Here is a 23,590-nt window from a genome sequence, read left to right as displayed (position 1 = left end):
CATTGCGAGGTAAGTGGATCTTGTGCATCCTCCAGTCTAGGCTGCAGTGCTGACCCCAAACTCAGAAGGGCTATAGAATTATGAGGGCGATCAAGAAATACAGAAAACACGTATTTTCTTCCTTCTTAAAGGCCAGAAGGATGCTTCCAACCACACCACTTCCAAAATAAAAACCTGAAACATCATCCCCCTTCAAGTGAGCTTCAGAAGGGAAGAGACAGGGAGCCGCTGCTGCTGCTGTTGTGTTATCATCATTGTCACCATCACTATTATACAAAGCTTTTACAAAGCGAGGAGAAAAGACCCAAACACACTCAGCAGCATTGTGCTTCCTCGGAGCAGCCTCAAGTGAGATGTTCTCTGATGCCTTTCTAGGGAAAAACAGATGAGTTTAGCTGCAGTGCCTAAATGATAGGGTACCCGGGAGGCATCACTTTTCAAAGGCTTTTTTTTTTTTTTTTAGCATCATCCTGTCAGGGAAACAAAACAAAATCCTAGACTACAGTCTAGCTGTCAGATCATTAGTGACTAAAGTCTCATTTAAGTGACGGCTGGCCTTTTTCCTACCTACTGCCTCTGTGGAATTGCTTATTTCCTGTTTCCCCGCTGGAAAACGGGGTTTTGTTCTATTCCACCTCCCCCGACCCCCACAGCCTTCCCCACCCTGCCTCCTCGTGAAGCTCATTACCTGGTAAAAGAGTTGGAGTGGAGAAAGATGGAGGTGCCCTTGTCGCCATCTTTGGAGCTCATGCTCCATGATATATTCCCATTATGTAGTAAATTACAAGGATTTTGAACTTGAAGGAGAATAACACGCAGCAATACCTTGACCTAACTTACAGAAACTAAAGATGACTTCACCTGCTTAAAAGCAGCAAGACACGCCCTGCCTTCAATTTGCCTGAGAGTTCTTTCCGGTGATGGGATAGGTCTGTCATTCATTACAACTTGACTGAATTGTTTGTAAGAAATGGAACAACAAGATAGTGCATTTCATAAAACTTTAACACCAAGGGACCAAAAACAAAATCTGCAAAGAGGCTTTGTATTTCTCAGCAGCCAAGGCCAGCCTGCACCCTTTTGCTTGCAGGATGCAATGCAAACACTTGTGTGTAATGGAGTAGCATGCATAATTAAAGATGCTTCGGTCTCACTAGGTAGAGCTGTTGTGGAATGCGGACCCCCTTGGAATCCCGGTGTCTGGTTTACAGTGTAGTGGTAAAAGCAAGGACTTTGGATTAAGCAGGGACATAAACAACTTGGGTAGATCACTGATTTCTTTCTAAGCGCCAGCTCTCTTACCTGCAAATGGGGATCTACCCTCAAGAATTATCCTGAGCCTTAAGTAAACTAGTCACCTGCAATAGCTGTTTTATGTTCGCCATCTCTTCAGCCTCCTAGTCTGTATTTTTTTAACTAGGAAATTTTGTTCATTTAAACACAAGGTTATTCTTTTCATGTTTAAAATTTTTGTTTGTTTTAAATATTTATTCTGTTATTCCACTACTCTTCATGTTTTTGTAGTTTGATGTCTTAATGCACCAATAAAATTTGATACTTAAGAAAACCAAAGTGAGTCAAAGCATAACAAAAAAGGTGATTTATAGTAATACTTAAAATCCAATCTTTTTCTAGCCGTGATTAATTAAACAATGTATATGTACCAGGTGCTATAAATGAATTGTCTTGGATTTCTTCAACATCTACAGTTGGTTATTTTGAACTCCAGGAAATGGGATCTCAGAAAGCTTAAACCGCTTGCTTACGTGTTCAGTCAGTGGAGAGCCTGGGACCAGAACTGAGAGCGCTTTAGTGCTGTTATCAGTAGCTCTTAACTGATCTTATCCTCCACCTCTGACAATACAATAACCAGGGCCTTTGTTGTTGTTGTTATTTCAGTGGGGCAATGCTACTGGAATTTCATATGAAGAGGATGATACTGCTGTTATGCATTGACTGCAATGTTTAGACATACCTCAACCCAAAATACTGCTGATGCTGGTGCTGAGAGACCCTGCAGGCCTACTGGTCTTTCCGGTTTGTCTGGTTACTCTATTAGAATACAGTAAAGCACTATTAACAGTTTGGTGTCACCCAAACATGAGACTACAATGAAGTTGCCCTTAAAAATGACAAATACCCCAAAAGAGTGTACAAAAATGAAACTAAACAAGCAAACCAAAGAACCTCACACATGTCCGTGGTGCTCAACAACTACCTTCAACTTGGAATCCTCCTCTCATTCCACATGACTATGGGGCAGTTAGCAATCATCGCTCTCCGTCTGCCTTGGAGTGGAGAAGGTTGGCATGGAGACCTAGCTTGGGTAACGGTAGTGCTCGCTTCTCTGATGTGGGTTTAGATGAGGCTTGAACGGAGCCCTTAGGGAGCCAGCCAGTCTTCTCTAACATTGGGATTGGTGCATGAAGCTTAAAAAGGCCTCACTGTGGTGATTGTTGTTATGCTGAAAGCGAGCTCCAGAGTATGAGGCAGCAAAGGACATAGTGAGGAGAGACAGAGTCTAGAAACCCTGGCCAACACCAAAGCACTGCATGCCCAGATCCAGTGTGCTAATCCACCTGCTCTTTTATAATAAAAAACAAACAAACAAACAAACCACCACCACCACCACCACCACCAACAACAACAACAGAAAACAACCAACTTTTGTTCCAGTAAATAATCAGAAACCCCCTCCATAATAGGGTTTGCATGCTTTCATGGAATGTGTATTTTAAATAACTATATTGTAGTCATATACTGTTTTATCACATTAAAAAAAGAAGGGAAATTCAGCATATATCCTTGACGATTGTCATTCTAATGGGATGTGGGTGTAGGACTTATAAAATACCAGAATGTCATCTCTACGTGGCAGTAATGGATTCTTTTAAGAGAGAAATATGTCTTCTTTAATTCTTTGTTGTGCTCATGGAGTATAGTGAGTACTCCATACAGGTGTACAGTGGGTAATGATCAAGCAGAGTAATTAACATTTCCACCTCTGCAACTATTTGTCACTTTTTGCCCTGGAGATCTTCAAACTTCTTTCATCTAGATCTTTACAAAATAAATAATCAATCCAGGTGTGATGGTACATGCTTTTAGTCTCAGCACTTGGGAGGCAGAAGCATGCAGATCTCTGAGTTCAAGTCCAGCCTGGTCTGCAAAGCTAGTTCCAGGACAGTCAGGACAATGCAGAAAAACCCTGTCTTGAAAAATCAAATCAAAACAAAACAAAACCTCAAATATGTTATCACTGTAGTTACCCTAGTGTGCTACATAGAATACTAGACCCGGTTCCTCTGAGCTGGATGTGTCTGAGTGCTTGGTATCTGCTGTTCGACCTTCTTGACTGCATCTCTTAGCTCTCCTTCCTAGAACCCAGTTAAGTACCAGTCCTCTCCTTAGTGCTATGTGATCTTCTTCTTTTGCTTCCCTGTGTGGGACAGAGCTCAGCATCCATCTTTCTGCACTTTGTTTATTTTATTTAACACAGCGGAGAACTGATTTTCCTGCATCCTTGCCCCACATGCACACCTGGTCTGGTGATTGGCACATGTTTAATAAGTACTTGCTGAGTGGCTAAGCATCTGGCGCCAGCTATTATATTTTGTTAGGTTCTTTATGGGACAGTTCTGTGCATTCTGCTTATTTTTTTTTTCTCCTCATTTCCCTTCCCTAATGTACAATTCCACTGACCTTTGGGAAACCCATTATATTATTCACTAACGCAGATTCTGCAGACTCAGAATTGTTCATTGTAATAAAACACACCATAGTCTGCAGAACAGAAAACCTTTCTCCTAAATCCTGTCCTAAATTTCCTAAACTCATTGAAAATCATAAAACATTGCAACGTTCCATTTGGTCTGTGCCCGCAGCTTTGTTAAAAATCACCAAAATGCAGTAGAAGTATATAAAACATTGAAACAGAACATAGTTGGACTTTTATTCTCTGTCTCCTTACGTTTCTTAGAAAGCATCCTTGTTAGAAGTGGCCAAGTGTAAAACTATACCCGACTGAAAGAACGGGGAATGAAGGATGAACAGGGAATAGCCAGTATTTGGGCAGAAGCTATGTCTGCTTCTAAGCACACATTCGGGTTACAGGCTCCATCACAGATGTGCTGACCTCCAAGGTGTTCAGCTAAACAGAATTCCAGCTCCCATTCCCGTAGCAGAAGATATTCGTAAGAAACATAAAGGATTTTTAGCGCATTCTGCTTTTATCTGGTGATGTGCGATCTGAAGGCCTCAAGATATCGTTACCCAACTGCAGCCCCCACTTTTCCCATCCATGCTCTTGGAGTCTTCCTGGAATACTCTTTGGGAACCCGCATAAGATGGTTAAGACCACAGACACTGAGACTCGGTTGTGGCTCTGGGTGGGGAAAAGTTGAGCCTGGTGCCGAGAACAAATGAGAATGGGTTCAGTGTCAGGTGATTGCTGGCTGTAATATCTTCTCTTGTTCCAGATAGAGCCCATGTGGCCAAATGAGGCTTAATAGACAAAATCACTCAGTAAACGACCATCTTGGATGCTAATCATTAAGATCTATGGCCAGAACTGCTGGGCACAATCCAGACAGGGAGAGGTTGACAACAGGATCTGGAGGACTCTAAGCAACGATTAACAATAATTTACGTGGTAGTCTGAGTTGAAATGGCACAATCGGGCCATTCCCTGTTGAAGCTTTCCCTATGCTGTCTGTCTTGTGCTCTGGCATATCCTCACTGTACCTGCTCTGCCCTATGAGACTCCTGTGTACTTCTGGCACGTTAGCAGAGATTGGGAGAATGCTGTAATTGAGAAGGAAGAACACGAATCTTTTCTTTGCTGAAATAAGGGCCATTGGTGTCTCTTCAGAGATTTAAAATTATAGCATCTTACTGTTAGAAGGCACATTAAGAAGGACTGAACTCATTTCTTTATCATCTTATTCAGTCATGAAACTGAGGCCCTTTGAAAGTTTAAGCAGCTTGTATGATTGAGTCATTGCCCACATCATCATGGCCACGCTTGCTAAGTCTGTGACTGCTATGTGTCCCAGGAGGGAAGAAAATCTAGGGATCAGGAAACACAGGAAATTGCTCTTTTTCTTGGTCAGCCTTTTATTAGAATGACTCCCTCTGAATGTCTAATAAGAAGGACCAATTATGACTTTTATTGCCTTAAGTGAATGACTTTTATCAAAGTGTTTCATAAAATAAATCAACTCTAAGCCAGGGGTTTCTTATCTTCCTCTTTTGCCTCACTTCCATTAGTGTCAACTCTCTCTCTCTTTCTCTCTCTCTCTCTCTCTCTCTCTCACACACACACACACACACACACATTTTTGCTTATTTATTTTATTTCCAGTCTCTTTCCTAACTGTTGAAAACATAAACTTTATATAAGCAGGAGATCATCAGCCCCAAACGGGATGCCGTGTGAACTACAAACAAGCCAACATAAAAGGCACATTTATTCTTGCTTTCCTCAGCCATGACTTGTTCTAAACGTTTACTATGTCTGCAATGTAAAGGCATGAGGAACTCATTACCACATCACTCTTGACAAGGAACAGTGCTGAAGAGCACTTGATTCTGGGGATTGCTTGGATGGCCTATTTTAGTCCAAATAGACTACCTATGAGAGCAATGTCTCAGGTTTAGAGTAAAGAGGGCATTGCAGTGACTAAATTTAGGTCTTACATGACCTTAGTTACCTGTTTTTAAAGAAGTATAAATAAGCAATAAAAATAAGACAAAAGCATGACCTCAAGTGGAAGTTCCAGGAGGAAAAGAACAAATTTTCAGTTTGAGAATTTAGTTCAGGAAATTCTGGGAAAGGCTTTTATGAATTGACAGCCACTACAAACACACACACACACACACACACACACACACACACACACACACACACACACACACACACACCATGAAGCTCAGAGGTTGCTGGTAAAGCACATTCTGTTTGTAAGACCAGATATTCCAGATGTCCTAGCGCAGGTCATGTGACCTCAGCCCTGCTACTTTATAGGTATCTGGTGATGGCATTCCCCGTGATCCATCAGTAGATTCCCACACCATGAAGCAGGACTCAGCTGTAAAAGCAACACTCCATATTAGTGGAAGCATCAACTGTGGCCAAAATCTAACCCCGTTTATGCCTGACTTTTGAATCCCAGTACTTGGGAGGCAGAGGCAGGCAGACCTCTGTGAGTTTGAGGCTAGCCTGGTGTACATAGTGAGTTCCAGCACAGCCAGAGTTACAGAGCAAGACCCTGTTTCAAATAACAAAACAAAACAAATGTTGTGAAACGGGAACAATCTGTAGTTGTTGCGCAACTACAAAAAATTGTAAAAACTGGAAGACGGTGGGGTGGCACAGTGTGAGGTCTGGAGGTTTGTGGGGGGAGGTTGCAAGCTTTCACCTGGAGTAAAGGAATGCAGTGTTGTAGTAGCTATGCTCTCTGTGTGCTTAGGGATAATTTACAGTCACATGGCTATCTTTGCATCTAGGGACGGTCAAAACCCTACCAGTGTGTATTTCCTATCACTGTAGCTTTAGAAGCCATCAGGGGCACTGAAGAAGGCAAGCCAATTAGACAAAGCTGGATTCTGAGACGAGGCAGTGGTGAGAGATACATCTGTCTGTTCTGACCTTGCCCTCACTTGCATTGTTGGGATATCTGTAATTCTTATTACCGTCTCTATGACTGTGGGCAGATCATAGAGGCTGAGTGTATGAACTGTTTTGTTCTGTAGTGTTATCAACTGCAAATGTAATTGCTACAGATAAAACAGAACCAAAAAAAAAAAAAAGATTACACAAAAGATTATGTATCTCAAAAGAATGCTGAGAGATGACATCTATCGATAGTGCATTGCCTGAAAGCACTCACTCTTTCTTTCAAATACTATGTAAGCATAGGCTGGTTTGGACTTTACAGGGATGCACTGAATTGCCCTGTGGATGAAATGAAAAGTCAACACCACTCTTTTTTTTTTTTTTAAACTATAGGTTAAGCACTCTTGCTGGTCTAGAACACTGAGTAAAGCAAAACAAAACAAAACAAGGCAAATCTTGTGAAACTGGACATGTGCCCTGCATGGAATGAAATCCAGCTTGCCCAATCAGCTAGAGGTGGAACATTCCTCAGATTCTCAAGTCCGCCTCCCTTCTAGTGCCTTGAGAAACTGTCAGCAGGACAAAGGTTAACCTGAGAGAAAAATCACAGAATTCCCCCTACCCTCCATCCCCGCCAAGCTAGCGTGCTTGTATGCACAAAATGACAGGACTGTCCATGTACTTACATCCTGGTTGGACATTTCCCAGTACGGCCTCTCTCCATAGGACATGACCTCCCACATGACAATGCCATAGCTCCAGGCATCGCTTGCTGAGGAGAACTTTCTGTAGGCAATAGCTTCCGGGGCGGTCCATCGTATGGGGATTTTCCCACCCTGAGGAGGGAAAAAAAAGATATTTTTCAGTTGGCTTGCAAATATATTAAGACCCAGGCATTCCATTTAAATATCTCTTGTTTGCAATCCCTAAGTCCTCGATAATACTGTTGGTACTTTAAGACAGAGAGCTGTGGTGAGGCTAAAATGGCAAAAATTTCCAACCCTATAATTGTTAGTCAGAAAAAATAGCTTTAATGGGGGAAAAGTCTCATTTTGGAAGGATTTTATTTCATTCATTAGAGAAATTTATTTTTACTTTAGATTCACACAATTAAACACACTATTATGCCATTTGGAGAAAGTTCCAGATTATGGGACATTAAAAACTAAATATTATTCAACACTCATTAAGCACTGTATTAGGTTTATAAATAATAATGAGACTAAAGCTCTAATCTAATTGAAGACAAATGGTTAAACAGACCGAACAGTCTGTATCAACTCTACATTTAGGAGAAGGTTATTTTCTTGCTTTTCCTCAGCCATGACTACATTTATTTTTAAAAAGATATTCTTTACCCTGATACAAAGGCAGAGGAGTAGAAAAATTTTATTTTTCACACATTACATTTTTCCTTCAGTGTCCAAGTTTACACCTGAACATCATAAAGAGATTAAATCGCACAAATTTATACCGCTTAAATGCTAACGTCTGTCACTGTGTTATACTTAACTTTTATTAAAATTTATTACATTTTATCTGTTAAACACGCTGTAAATCCCCTTTTACTGTGATGACAAGAATAAAACAATTCATCCATTTGATTTATAGAATTCTTTAAAAATTTCAACTCAGAATTGCCACGATGCGCAGATGCGGGTAACCTTGTGGCCACTAGATGGGGGTAGCGAACAAGGAGCGGCTTCGTCTGACTCAAACCCGGGAGCTGGCTTCAATTCCCAGCAAAATTATTTGTATCAGTCAGAACCCACCGCCACGGGATTGTTTCAACATCATCAGCATTTTCATGCGCGCAGCATCTGAGCTTGCAATGTGCACAAAATCTCTTTTAAGGGGAGAGTGGGGGGATGGAGCGTTGAAAAAAATCCACGTATTTTTCTTTCACTTTTGATGAATTTAGGGTTGGGAAGCTTATCTTTTAAAGGTAAAATTCTTTAATTATTTAACAATCAAAACACTATGAACTTCAAGACAAAAAGGATTATTCTAAAGTAGGAACAATTTAGCTCTCATAAGGAATATGAGAGAATTTGTGGAGCCCTCATTTCAGAGAGGTCTGGAGAAGAACTGTTAGGATCCTTGGGGAAAAAAACACCTTGAATCCAATCCTCTGGTTTTATAGGTGAGTGAGCACACCAGTGTTCAGAGAAAGACTTAGGTATTCCTTGGTATCTGAAGTCTCCTAGTGCAAACATACAGACGGCATGACGGAATGTTGCTAGATACAGTACGAACTGCAGCTAGAAAGTTGGGTACTTAGCGAATTTTAATATTTTAACAGGTATCTTAACATGATATATTGTAGTCATATACCATGGCAGCAGCTTGGACAAGAGCCCGAGGTCTGGGTTTCTGTGCTTTTATGGCAGAGATCTTCTAAAAGCCATTGGCTAAAGACTAGAAAGTTACACTTATGAAGTTAGTGCGAGCCGGGTGTGGTGGCGCACACCTTTAATCCCAGCACTTGGGAGGCAGAGGCGGGCAGATCGCTGTGAGTTCAAGGTCAGCCTGGTCTACAAAGCGAGTCCAGGACAGCCAAGGCTACACAGAGAGAGTCTGTCTCGAAAAATCAAAACCAAAAAAAAAAAAAAAAGAAGTTCGTGAAGACAATTTAACTGGGTGGGGTGCGGGATGGGGACAAAAAAAAAGGGGGGGGGGGAAGAGCCATTCTCTTTACTTTCTCCTTTAAGGTGTGTGTGTGTGTGTGTGTGTGTGTGTGTGTGTGTGTGTGTGTGTGTGTGTGACTGTGGAGGCCAGATGAGGGTACCTGGTCCCTCAGAGCTAGAGTTACAGGTGGTTATGAGTGACCAGAAATGGGTGCTGGGAACGGAACTATGGTTTTCTAGAAGTCCAACAAGGACTCTTAACTGATGAGTCACCTCGCCACCTCTCCCCAAAGAGTCAATCGTTAACCTAATGCAAGTTTGCCAGAAAAGCAACCAACCAAACAACAACTGCACAGGACCCACAGTTAAATGTGAATTCTAGATAAACAGTAAATAGTTGCCTTTTGGGAGAGGGGGTTAAATGTGCCTCACGAGGGAATTTCTTGGATAGTGTATCCTAACTATCAAAGTAGAATGGCATTTGCTATAAATGAATAAATCGATCGTCTTTCTTCTACTATAACTGAAGTATGCATCCTGTATTTTGATATTTTAAATTTGGCAAGCCCTATCCAAATGTCCTAAAAGTAAGATGCTGTAAATGCTGTCTTGAACATTAAGTGATATTCTCTTTTTGTGATTTATTTATTCTTATTCTAAGGCATTGGTGTTTTTTTTTTCTTCCTTGCACATATGTCTGTGTAGGGGTGTCATATCCCCTAGAACTGAAGCCACTGACAATTGTGATCTGACTTGTGGGTGCTGGGAATCAAACCTGGGTCCTCTGGAAGAGCAGCCAGTGCTCCCGACCACTGAGCCATCTCTCCAGCCCCCCATTAGCTGTTATTCTAAGGAAGCTCATCTCATCTACTTGCCTGTCCCTTTTTTATGTGTTAGTGTGTTTCATGGCCTAGTGTAAAGCAGTGGCTAATGATGACTTACTTGTTTATTTATTGGCTTATAAGTGATATCCTTATCCAAATGATTTGCATATGCATATACATTTGTGCTTCAAACAACTTTCACATGTAAATGTGAATGCTAGCACTCTCCTTCTTGAGATTTTCTTCCCCCTCCCCCCAAGGGAAGATACTAAAAGCATTTGAAGAGCCGCATTGCTCCCTGTTGTGAATTGCATTTACTCTAAATCCTCATGTTGAAGCCCCAACTCACAGTGTGACTGTACTAAAAGAGACTTTAAAAAAAAGTAATTCTCGTTAAATCAAGTCATCTGGGTATAACCCAATGTGACTGGTGGCCCTATAGGGGGATGTAGAGACAGCTAAGATTCTGCAGACACAGAGAAGAGGCCATGCGAGGACACCCTCAGGAAGCAGGCAGCTGTCTGTGAGCCGGAGAAGCTTCCAGAAGATCCAAACTTGCTGACACCTTGGTCTTGGACTCCAGAACTACAGATAATATTATGGGGTTTAGGGCATCGAGTTGGTGGTGTTTTTTTCCTGGCAACTCCAGCAGACTAATTAGTACACTACCCCAATTTAAAAAATGAACATTGTTTGATACTTGCTCAAATGAACACCAAATGTGAAATGAACAGTACATCTTTATTACAAATTCTTTGCCCAGTGCTGTCTGGAAATGAAAAGTGGGAGGCAGAATAATCTTAAAATAAAATATAAAAATAAATAAATAAATAATGGGACAGACGTTTAATGTAGAAAATACAATTTTAAGTAACAAACTGCATGAATCTAATAGTGGGTGGATATTGGGATGTTTCTGAGCTCACATGCGACAGAGATAAGGAAGCATTCAAAGTTTCATTTTTTTCTGAGGAGGAATACTAAATATAGTTTGTTTTTAGTTGTAATATGATGACAGAGAGAGAGGAGAGAGAGAGAGAGGAGAAAGAGAGAGGGGGGGAGTGAAAGAGAGGAGAGAGGGGGGAGAGAGAGAGACAGAGAGGGAGACACACAGACACACACACACAAACAGAGAGAGAGACAGAGAGAGACACAGAGACACAGAGACACACAGAGAGAGAGACAGACAGACACACACACACACACACACACACACACACACACAGAGAGAGAGAGAGAGAGAGAGAGAGAGAGAGAGAGAGAGAGAGAGAGAGAGGAGACTCTTAAGCATTGAGCATGGTTTCTAATGCTACATTAAAGTAAGTAGAAGTATCTTTTGTATGCATGTGAAGTGTGTATACATAGTGTCTATGTGTGTTCATGTTTTTGTGTGTGTGTGTGTGTGAGGCAGGGAGGCTTGGCACACATGGGGAGCTCCCATGTGGAGGTAAGCGAACAACCTCAGGTGTCAGTCCTCACTTTCCACTTTGCTTAAGGCAGGGTTTCTTTGTCGTTTGTCCAAGTGCAGTCGGCTAACTGGTCCTCAAGGTTCTGGGGATATCTCCTGTCTCCGGCTCTCATCTCACTATGAGTGTGATTGCGTGACATACGCATGCTGCCTTACACAGACAGCTTTATGTGCATTCTGGGAAATTGGAACTCAGGTCCTCAAAGTTCTATGGAGTCACCCCCTCCTACCCCTGCCACCACAGCTCCCCTCTCATGCATAGAATAGACTAGCTTAATCTTATCTACATGTTTTCACCCATGAGCACCAAGGGGCTTTATTGTCTCCTTTCATTTCTTTCTGTTATTTCAGGAAGCTCTAACCACCAGATGCTTGCTTCAGGTTCCAGGAATGAACAAATAGCATAATTCCTTAGATTTGAAACCACAATCATTGCTCGTTGTTTTGCCATATGTTAGTGAGCGAGAGAAGAAAAGATGCTAATCAAAGGGACTCACTGGGATTTGGAAACGTTTTCATTACTAATTTCTGTCTTACATTGCAAGCTTAATCACTAGAGAACAAAGGAGGGACAGGAAGTCAGAGACTTAGAGGCTATAGAAACCATTGCTAGAGAAGTTTTTACCCTGTTTTCCAAATTACATTCAAAGCTTGTTTCCCAACAAGTAGGTGGTGGGTTGCTGATATAAAAGTGCGGATAACAGAGTGAGGAGCTCTGCACACACAGCACCCTGCAATGTGTACACCCAGCACCCCACAATGCAGCTGTATTGCAGATATAATTCACATAGGAGGTTCAGATGTAGCCTGTTGTCTCCAGAGGACGGGCTAATCAATAGCTAGGTAGTCAAATTACAAAGACTTAATACTGAAATCTAGCAAAAGAAGTGATCCAGTGAGAGCAAAGACATTTGAAAAAACCTTCATTTCTCATTCTCCAGATGTGATGTTTAGCCTGAAGGAAAAAAGGGTTTGAACGGACGAAAAGCTCTTTGGAAGCTTTTCTTTTCTTGTGGAGTCTATCTCTAAAGCCCTAAAACTCCAAGAGGATCAGCGTTATGGAACAGACAAACACTCAGTAAGTGTATGGGAAAAAATGTTTAGCATCTTTAGCTATCAGGAAAAGGCAAGTCAAAATTACGAGGAGGTTCTGTCTCACCACAGAATGGCTGTCATCTAGATGAGAGAGATAGGAAAATGGACTTTTATTCAGTGCTGGTGGGAAAGCAGCTTTTCCCTATGGAAATCAGTACAAACAAACAAACCAACAAAGACGAGCCGCCTTGTGATCCACCCATAGTGCTTGTAGGCATATACAAGTTATATATTCTTAATAACTATTATTGCTTGAGTTTGTTCCCCAAAGTTCATAAGTTGGAAACTAAACCCTGAGCCTAGTGCTAATTTCATCAGTGACTTGTTTATGAGCACACTTTTCATGAATGGATTAATGCTATTAGCATGCAGTGGCTTAGCTATCACTGGATTTGACTGGGTTTGACTTGTTCCATGTCTATCTCTCTTTCCCTGCCTTGAATAGGCAAGTCCACAGGCCAGCTCTCTTGCCCTCTGACTCAGCGTGGCATGGCAGAAAGAAAGCCTTTGCCAGACACAGACTTTTCAGCCTTGGGAGTTCCCTGGCTCTGGAACTGTAAGAAATAAACCTTTGCTCTTAATAAGTACTCAGACAAAGAAGGTGAAAAATTTTAATAAGTACTGGAGAAATGTATGGCAAAAATATTGTTTAATGCTACAAATCAGTAAAATCAGTCTCGGAAATACTTGCCCTTTGTGCCAGACTTCTGGCATTTATGTAAAGGACCTGTGGCACGGATATCTGAGGTCTCGTGGTGTGCTATTTTATATGAACATAGAGCTATCAAGGATTTGGCCTTGTGTTAAGATAAGCTTAATTTTTTTCACAACTAAATGGTTGTTGATTTTCATGTGAATTTAGTCCTCTGTGGGCTGGTGGGGTGGGAGGTAGAGAGGGGTGGAGTGGGGGGGGGTACAGGGGTGAGGTGGGGGTGAAAGAGCTCGCACTCCTTCATTCTACCCTCTCACCCAGCAATACCCTTAGGTACAGTCGAGTTGCTCCCCTCTGACTCTAGCCCACCTCTCCTGTTCTAGTGAAATCAATGCATTACGTTAGAATGCATTTCTCATGAAGGATGAGGGCACATTTCAGAAAAAACATGAGGAGCCCAAACATCAGCTTTGCTTCTCACTTGCTAAAACAACTTTCAAGCCCGGAAAGGATTTCTTGTCCTTTTCCCGTGCTATAGACCCAGGACCACGGCACGTTCTCATTCATTGTCTAAATGTGTGAGCAACTGAATGAAAGCAGATTTTTTGTTTCCTTTAATAAAACCGTGCTTATCACACCATTCAAGGCTCCAAGAAGTAGGATTCTTTTAACCTATTTCCTCCTAAATTTCTCTGCAAAAATAATTCATTGCCATCTATTTCCCAGTACTCTTTTTCAATGAGAACACAGGTACTACATCATTCAGTGAACAACGCTATGCTGCAAGAGACTTAAATTAGATTTTCTATTTTATGCTGGAAGGCAGATAATGCAGGACACAAAGCTACTGCAGTATGGAGAATTAAAACACAGGTGTTATTATGAGGACTGCTGTTGTATCTCAGCACAGGTAATTTCATACATAGCAGGGGAAAGTATTTTTTAAAAATAATCTATCACTCATTATTGCTTTGCAAAAATGTTGTATGATAAAGTCTCAGCAGGATAGGCGATGATAATAGAGTTAAATAACTTCTCTGCCTTTTCTAGATAACACTTTTTTTTTAGTGGTCCTCTTCACTCTCTCCTCTCTCTTCCCCTCCCTCCCTCCCTCCCTCCCTCTCTCCCTCTCTCCCTCCCTCCCTCCCTCCCTCCCTCCCTCCCTCCCTCCCTCTCTCCCTCCCTCCCTCCCTCCCTCTCTCCCTTCCCTCCTCTATCTCTTTCCTCTTTTTTCTTTCTTCCTTCCTCTTTATAGAAGGCAAAGCAACACAGACTTCTATTCTCAGTATATTTTAATGAAGTTTTTAAAACCTCAGTCTATCCACGTCCCCTTGATGGGGAGGCCCGGTGGCACTCAGGGGAAGGATAGCAGGCTACCAAGAAGAGACTTTATACCCTATGATGATGTACAGGGGGAGGAGATCCCCTCAGTTACAGTCATAGGGGAGGGGAATAGGGTGAAAATAGGAAGGAGGGAGGAATAGGAGGATAGAAGGGATGGGATAACAATTGAGATGTAATATGAATGAATTAATAAATTAATAAATAGATAAGTTAAAAAAAGAAAAAGCCCTCAGTCTATGTGGTCACCCTGTGGAAAGTAGCACAGAAGCCATGGCTTAAAATGTACCACACAAACTATAAAGGGAAGGATTTGTTATTTGCTACCATTACAACTGAAAAAATTTATTTTACTGCAACTTGAGATGCTGGGGCTGGTTGACATGCATGGCAGGCCTCCCTTTTCTGAGGAGAAATGGGGAAGGAGCAGATGGGGTGGGGAGGTGGGGGTCAAGGATTGGGAGGATAGGAAGGAGGGGAAAGTGCGGTTGGGGAATAAAGTAAATAAAGAAATTAATTAATTAATAAAAAACTGAAAAAAGCCTGAGAACTGTAATACTTTAGGGTGTCAGTGATGATACGATCACTTGCGTATACCACATTTATGAGAGTTCTGTTTCTCAGAGCGCAGGCCCCACCCACCTCTATTCGTGGTTGGATGGAAGTTTTGGAGCGTGTTAATATGATGCTATTAGGATGATGAATTGGAAAAGGGGAGAGGAGATTTGTATTTATTCTAGTGTTATTTGCAAGTCCTCTTTGAAACAAACTTTCCAAAAGGTGCAGAGAGCACATAGGTTTATGAGGGGGAGGGGGTGCAGGTTGTAAATCCTAGTGCAATCTGTAGAAATGGATGGTGTGGAGCGGAGACCTTGCAGCCCTCTCTCATCACTAATTTGTTCTGTGACTCTGGAAGGATGATAGGTGTCACTCTAAGTTGAGGGCTTTTGACTGGGTGATTATGTAGCTTTTGTGAAGGTCTAATATGCTATGATTTGTTAATCAGTGTAATTCTACAGTGTGTTAAACAGAAAGAGTAACATTACCTCCTGTGTAAGGCAACACAGACAGGAAGATGACTGCAAAACTAGATTGTTTCCTTTTATGCCCACATGCCTCAACACAGAGTGCCCTGAGATGAGACAGCCTGGTGCTTTGAGCATATTGCAGATGCAAGGGCTTTGCTGTTTGTGGTGTTTTGGTGCATCAGTTCACAGTGAAGCCATGGCCTCAGATTACCCATTGTCAGAGAGCGTGATCTGAGAAGAGAGGAGATGACATGGTGGCATCTTTAGAAGCTGACAATTTAGGTCCAGCTGCTCAGAATGCTGAGCACTCAGGAGTGCAGCTTCCTTGGGACTTAGCAGTACCCTGTGAGGACATGCTAGAAACTCACATCCCACAAAGTCCAAAACTTAAATGTCTGGATATAAGGTTTGCTTAATACAGCTGACCTATTTTAGAGGTAGTTGATAGATGAGCAGATTGTTAAAATGCCAGATTTTTAAAAAAAAATGTGTTTAAATATTGAGGACAGTTTATAATCATTAGGCGCAGAGTTAAGAACATTAAACACTCCTGTGTTTATTCAATTATTCTACATTTTCTTTTCAACTTTTTTCTTTCCATATAAAGCCAATCAGTGATCTTTTTGTGACCCAATTGTTTATAAATAATATAGTGGGTTCTCTTACTCTAGCCTGTGAGACTTAATCAGCCTTACCAGACTGACACTTGGAAGTGCATACCTTCTGTGTGCCACTTGAGAGTATTCCCTCTGCTCACTGCTTTACTTCCTAGAGTTCCGGTTGTATCTCGCTGATTGTGGCTCAAACAATTCCTAAGTTTTATATTTCATATCAGAGTTGTGCATGGTAATGTGTTTATAGTCTCAACCACGAGGGAGGCAGAGACAGAAAGATTCCCTGGAGCTCCCAGGCTCAAGGCTACTGGGCTATGACAAGTGTCTGCACCAAGTTGGGAACTGGATGGGATGAATAAGGTAAACGATGTAAAAAGAAACTTTCTGCTTTTCAGTGTTTTCTTACTCCTCGCTATGGACCCGGCTAATGACAAGAAAAGCAGAAGAGGGGATTTCCCAGGTCTGAGTTTTCAGTTTGTAAAGCACAACACTAGTGAAAACACTTAAGGCCTTTGGTAGCATTCGTTCATTCGTTTATTCATTCGCTCACTCATTTCTTCTCTTAGTGTTTCTTTGATCAAATATGTTTTGAACACAAGTGCTCAAGGTACAAGGAAGACTTTTTTTTCTTCCAAGTGCGATCACCTTAAGCTAAGAGAGACGTTGATGTAAGCAAGTACCAACAGCCCTAAAGTCTCTGCCAACTCCACTTAGCAGCAGTAAAAGAGGGCGTGCAGTTTGGATGGCTGCGAGGAGGGGGAGAAGAGCATCGCAACCAAGTTGATCTGTAGAGCTGAGGAGACAATAGGAGTGTGGCTATAAAGAGGAAGGCCGGGACGTGTCTTCAGAGAAATAGCAAGCTCAAAGGGACTGAGGGTGCAACGGCACCAAACATTCAAGGAGTTAAATCATTTCTGAAACTGTTCGTATTTAGAGTCCAAGGAATGAGAGATGGCTTGAGGTCTGAGGTACAAGCAACTTGGCTAACCATTTGGAATAGTGAGTACGGGGATTTCACGATGCTCTCTTCATTTGGAATGCCTTCCCAGAAACTGAAGTTTACTACTTCGGTTGTATCTACTGCTATTTCTGTGTGCACAATTAGACATGATTTGGCTTTCTTTCACTCTTTGTTTTCATCCTGCTTCTATTGGTTGTGGCTTAAAGATAGGCATCTTGTGGTAAGATGTGGTGTAAATAATCCATTTTTGAAAGTATACAGGGATGGTTAGTTCCTGGTTTTTGTTTTGCTTTTTTGTTTGTTTGTTTGTTTGTTTGTTTTTTTTTTGATGATGCTGTTGGTGGAGTGTGTGTGTTTGATGAGAAAGGTGGAGATTAGAGCATCTCTTCAGGAAAAAAAAAAACCCATCAAAATCAAAGGGACAGTGGGATAGAACAGCACCATGTATTCAAGAAAATCGTTCCTATTTAGAATCCAAAGAAGAAAGCCAGGCTTGACACCTGAGACATCAGCATCTTGCCTCGCCTAAGAAATGGGCCTAAGATAGCTGAACTGTTTTTAAAAATCTGGATGGGCTTTCTTTTATCTGAAACTATCCTTTGCCATTGGCTTGCGAGCATTTGAAGAAAATAAAATCTCTTTCTCTTGCTTCATTCCGCTCACAGGCGAGTACAACAGAGCCTGTCCTGCCATGCCATTCACCACTCCAACAACGCCCTCCACAGCCATCTGCTGTCCATGAGAACAAGGCTTCAGAACCCAAATGACGTACTTAAACTAGAGCAAAACAAGCTCGAGGCTCATTTCAAAAAGCATTGCTTTCCCAAGATGTAGTCATTGAAAAAAAAATCTGCTTAAAAATAGTGAATATTTTATGCAAGTAAAATTAGACCTTCCAACCTGCTCAGCATGACGCATGATTGCACACACACACTGCAGGTGATTCTGCCAGAATTGAAGCAATTTCATTATTTTTTTTATTAGGCATTTAGTTAAAAGGTCAAAAGGAAGATTTAAAATCCTGGTATCCCTGTATACTCTGCTGAATACAATCTAAACACAAGAGTCCAAATCTGCCATGTAAACAAAGCTGGAGATTAAGTCTGGAAAATTCTCTTTTAAGAACCATCATGTACAGCACAACCATCATTTATTTATCTTCATGTTTAAATATCAGAGTGATTCTCCAAAAAGAGAGAGAGAGAGAGAGAGAGAGAGAGAGAGAGAGAGAGAGAGAGAGAGAGAGAGAGAGAACAGACAGGAAGTTATGTTGACAGGTAAGAAGGGATTTGCTATAGACAAACAGTCATGTGATACAGGCTGTAGAGTTCTGTGTGGATGTCACCAGCACCATGAGGAATGAGGAAAGCCAAGGATGTAATTCATAATTCAGCCTGAGTGAGGCACTGACAACCAGGAGAGTCCAAGGTGTAACTCTAAGGGAGAAGCTGAAGCCTCGAGGTCAGGCGTGGAGGGTTGGAGTTTATAATGCTGCTGGGGCTGAGCACCTAAGAGCTAGGAGCTCTGAGGTGGAAGTGCAGGAGAGGATAGATGCGCTAGGACTAACTCAGCTTCCTACACTGCTTTGTCCTTTCCAGTTCTTAAATGGGTTGGACGATGACTGATTTCCCTGGGTGAGAGTGAATTTTCTGAATTTAGCTGGTTGAATGGTAATTTATTTCGGTAATATAGACTCACCTCTATTCAGCTTTACACATATGCTTGGCTACCACACTGCCAGGGGCCCTGTTAATTTGACTAGAAATTCATATAGATATTGAAAAATTAATATTACTGTGATTAAAAACATTTTTTCATATTTAATTTGTAACGGGTTTTTGTATGATTTAGTGTATGCTCACTAGTGTTAAGCATTTTGGTTTGCTTTGGTTTTTTTTTTTTTTTTTTTTATTGGCAAGTACTGGGTGAAAGAAAGAAAATTCACTCAGCATGCTTCTTAGTTCCCACCTTCTCATCTATGGAATTCTACAGGTTTAATGTTATACTCTGGAGAAATAGACTCAAGGTCAAACTACTGCATCGGTTCAGGGAACCCAAACCAGCAGCTATGGTTACCACTGGCTTCATCCATTATTTAGGCACAAAACTAGATAACTTATTTGATGCTGTTTCCTGTCTCTCTTTAGGTCCCCCTGGTGATGTGATAGTGGGAGGTGGTTGGTGGGTTTTTGATATGTATTAGTTGCTCTGTGTGCTTGTCAGGTTGCTGTTCTCACTGAACATCTTTCACAGCATTAACCTTGTCCTCTTATCTTTCTGGTAAACAGAACTGAACTTAAAGCAGAGCCCTGAGAATTCAGGAAAGGGAAAAAAAAAAACATACTTGCAGGAAAATATCTAAGATGCTAAATCCCGAAAGCTACTTTAGAAAGTAACATTCCAGGAAAGCTTCTTTTTAATTAATTAATTAACTAATTAATTAATCAATTTTGAGAATTACTCTGGTCATCTTTTTTTCTTCTTCTTCTTCTTCTGTGAATGTGAGCTCTGTCACCTCCAATTAGGCTTGGATAGACATTTGCAATCAGTTGAAAATCAGGATCCTTCAGCCTAGTTTTGCGTTATTGACAAGCTCTTTCCAAATAGCTTCTTCTTGGAATCTAGAGGAAACCTCATGCCAGTGTTACAGTACATTAGCATGGCTGTCAGAGATGCGTCCTGGGGACCGGATGCTCTTTGCCTGACTTCAACCAGCAATTCAGTGTTTCTCTTTCATAAGCACAAAATGACTCCACCCTTTCCCCAAGCGTCTATTAGAAAAGGAGAAGAGCTCTGTGTTTGTGTACACACATGTGTGCAGGTGGTCAGATTAGTCTTGCCTGTTGCCCTTATGCTCTGTCCACCTTAACACTAATTAACCAGCTAACTAAATTATGTGTGTGACTGTGCGTCCCTCTGTGTACATGGGCATATGAGTGCAGGTGTCGGTGGAGATCAGAGGCACAGCATCTTCTTGGAGTTGAGGCTACAGGCAGCTGTGAGCCACTCTGGTCCTCCAGAAGGGCAGAGTGTGCTCTTTACCACTGGGCCATTTCTTCAGTCCCCACCTTGGTTGGCTTTGGTGTTATTGTTGTTGTTGTTTTTGTTTCGTTTAAATTTGAGATTGTATTTTAATTACATTTCCCCTTTCTTCATCTCTGTTCTTATTTTGGGGGTGGGGTACAGAGTATGTCACTGGCTTAGAATCATCAAGGAGCCATATAGTCTAGGCAGACTGCCAGTGAGTCCCAGAGATCTACCTGTCTCCATCCCTGCATCCTCGGCACCAGTATTACCAACCCCAGCTCTAAGAAAGGTGAATGTCTACAATGTTAAGAAAGTGACCCATCTCACATTTAGGGTAGCGGCTGTTCATACCATGGATTGTTGCCACCTGGGTGTGACTGTCTGTTACAGGCTCATACACTGATCCCTTGGTCTGTAGCTGCTGGTCCTGCCTAGGGAGATTTAAGAAACTTGAGTAGGAGGAGCCTAACATGAGGAAGAGAAACTATATCTTGCTTTGGCCCTTTCCCTTCATCATTTTCTATCTTGACTGCTGTGAGTGAAGAATTTTACTCTACTACATATTTTCTACCATGTTGCTTTGTCTTATGCCCCAAACAGTTCAACCAGCAGACTACAGAGTTTAAGAACCAAAATAATATTTTTTTCTCATGGGCATCTGCACAGTGAAACAAAATTAAACTATGATTGTCAGTGGTAAAACTAGGAAGGTAGCTTAAATCTATCAAATTTGCTTTAAAAAATTTAGATGTTTGTTTTAAAAGAAAGTCCTGCATATTTTGTGAATTCATTTGATTACATGGTGGAGTTGATATGCTATGGTTTGCTTTAGAAAAGAAGGGAAAGTGGTTCAATCAACCCATGGGAGTTGAAGACAGAATGCCAAGTTCTCTGAACTACAGCCACTGAGTGAGGACAAAGGGAGCAGCTAGGAGCTGGGCCTGCCTTACATCACACACACACGTGCACACACACACACACACACACACACACACACACACGTGTGCACACACACACACACAGCAACACACACATACACACACAGAGCAACACACACACAAACACACAACACACACACAGCAACACACACATACACACATATACACACAAAAACACACATAACACACACAAACACACATAACACACACACATACACACACAGCAACACACACACACATACAAACACACATAACACATACAGCAACACACACAAACACACATATCACACACACACACACACACACACACACACACACACACACACACACACACGGCTACAAGTCCCCACCAGCAGTTACCCAGTAAGAAGATTTTTCATTTCAGATAGATGGGAGATATGTAGATCTTTAAGTTTGTCTCTACTTAGATTTACAAGTCAGAGTTCTTAGTATTTAAATGTTTGCCAAAACATGCTGCAGCTCTTCTTGGAAACATCACACTTTTAAGAAAATCCAGAACGCTACACTTCTATCCCTTTTCTAAAAGCTCATCTATTTCGACCAGATGCTTAGTTTTCAAAAGTATTATGGAATTGAACCATCATATACATCTCTCCTCCATAACAATTTTTCATTTTGTCAACTGGGAACTTTCAATAAGTAATAAAAAAAAAATCCTCATTAGTAGGTTCTCTTATACCAAGTCACTTTAGTACCGAATGGGAAAAACGGTTTCCCCCCTTCATTCTAATACATTGATCTTCACAAAGGTTGAAAGATAATAAAATATCTAATAAAAATGCATAGCTTTGACCCTCAAAATCCTTGTAAGTGAAAGGGGAGTGAATATCTCTGAATGTTAAGAATCTGTACTACAATCATATTTCCTTGGCAGGCTGATTTAAAGAGCTTTACATGACAGTCAAGTTATACTAGCCTTGACACTGCGACGGGCTGAAGGAGATTCAGATCTGTTTTTATATTTAATTGGAGTGTAAGGGTCAGACTGTCAGAGCAGGATAGTCTTGCCAGTTGTCAGGAAGGGCTACTTCTGAGAACATCAAATTAGGAATGCAGATAGCTGGCAGGACTTTCAACCAGGGGCTGAATTTCTGAATCTGGGGGAAACGGCTAAGTAGCAAGCTCTACATTATTCCTGCCATTGTAATTTCAGGGATTGATTGCTTCGTACTTGAAGAGGGCTGGAAGGGGAAGAAGGAAGGGATTAGAGGTGAACGTGAATGTCAAATATCAAGCTGGACTGCGCACGAGAGAAGCTATGTCTATATTGTCAGGAAAAGGCAAATAGTAATCACATTACATTTTAACAACTGAAACAAAATCCCATGCATTCTGTGATTAAGAGAAATATGATAAACTACCATAGACATACAACAAAGTACAGAAGAGCTGAATTTGTTGCTCATCTAAAATATATGTTAAAAACGAGATACAGTAAATATACGACTTTTCCCCTGCTGAAGGGGTGTGTGTAACTGCCAACGCACTCCAATTAAGGAAGGAAGTAATAGGATGACTCATCAATCCTCCAATCTGACACCTCTCTTACTGCCCAGAGGTGGGTATGCAGCACCATTGGTACTCAGAAGGGGCTCCTCTTAGGATTTGGGATCTACACTACCCCTCAACAGGGATGGCTCATACTTTACAACTGAACAATGGGCCAATCACCACAGGAGGTTTCAGTACCATTAATTTCTGCTTCCATGTTCATTTTTCATATTTGGATACTTTCCCTTTCTCTGTAGAGTCTATAGGACTTAGTGAAGGGACCAATTGGAACTACAGTCCATAAGCTATATCTGAAATATTCGCCTTCTCGCTGCAGAAGCTTTGCTTTGGGTGCTGTGCTCTGTCCACCTTCAGGGATACCCTCCTCTTCAGCATCCATCACAGTCTTCCTGCTGCCTAGGCCCTGGCTGGTGTTCTGGTCCACACAGGCTTGCTGCCACTTTACTTCCCTCTTGTGCTGTTTCGTCTCTTCCTCCATGCGAATTAGGTAGAGCAGCTCTGGTCTACCATCAGTGGAACACTGGTCCATGAAATACATCTTTTAGAATCACATATCTGAAAATTCTTCGGTTATGATTGGGTTATATTTGGGACTGTTTTATAATATTAAAGGAAATTGTATGTATTCCATGTCTATTATAAAGTTCATATTGCACATGTATATTACATGTGCAGATGTATTATTTTCTTCATACTTCACACCTAGGCTTAAATGACACAGTTAATTTCTTAGTGTCCTTGACTTTAAATATTATTCCATTTAGCTAATAGACTTATTCATTAAAACTTACAAAAAATATTAAGAAACATGTACCATTCTCATCTGCCTCTTGGACCATACCACACTTTTATGGTAGATCAGACAC

General features: G+C 41.3%; 1 protein-coding gene across 3 annotated transcripts in view; it reads right to left on the bottom strand.

Annotated features, from left to right (window-relative positions):
- Positions 1 to 23,590, bottom strand: part of EPHA6 (EPH receptor A6) — an 896,620-nt gene that overhangs the window by 30,927 nt on the left and 842,103 nt on the right. For all 3 annotated transcript variants that reach the window (XM_084801064.1, XM_084801065.1, XM_084801067.1), the window contains one exon: positions 7,303 to 7,452. In XM_084801064.1, the coding sequence (XP_084657190.1) occupies positions 7,303 to 7,452 (150 nt within the window). The remainder of the gene's footprint in view (positions 1 to 7,302; positions 7,453 to 23,590) is intronic.

This window comes from Acomys minous (assembly GCF_964271855.1).
Source record: "Acomys minous genome assembly, chromosome: 11".
Taxonomy (NCBI): domain Eukaryota; kingdom Metazoa; phylum Chordata; class Mammalia; order Rodentia; family Muridae; genus Acomys; species Acomys minous.
This window is presented reverse-complemented; position numbering and strand designations above follow the sequence as displayed.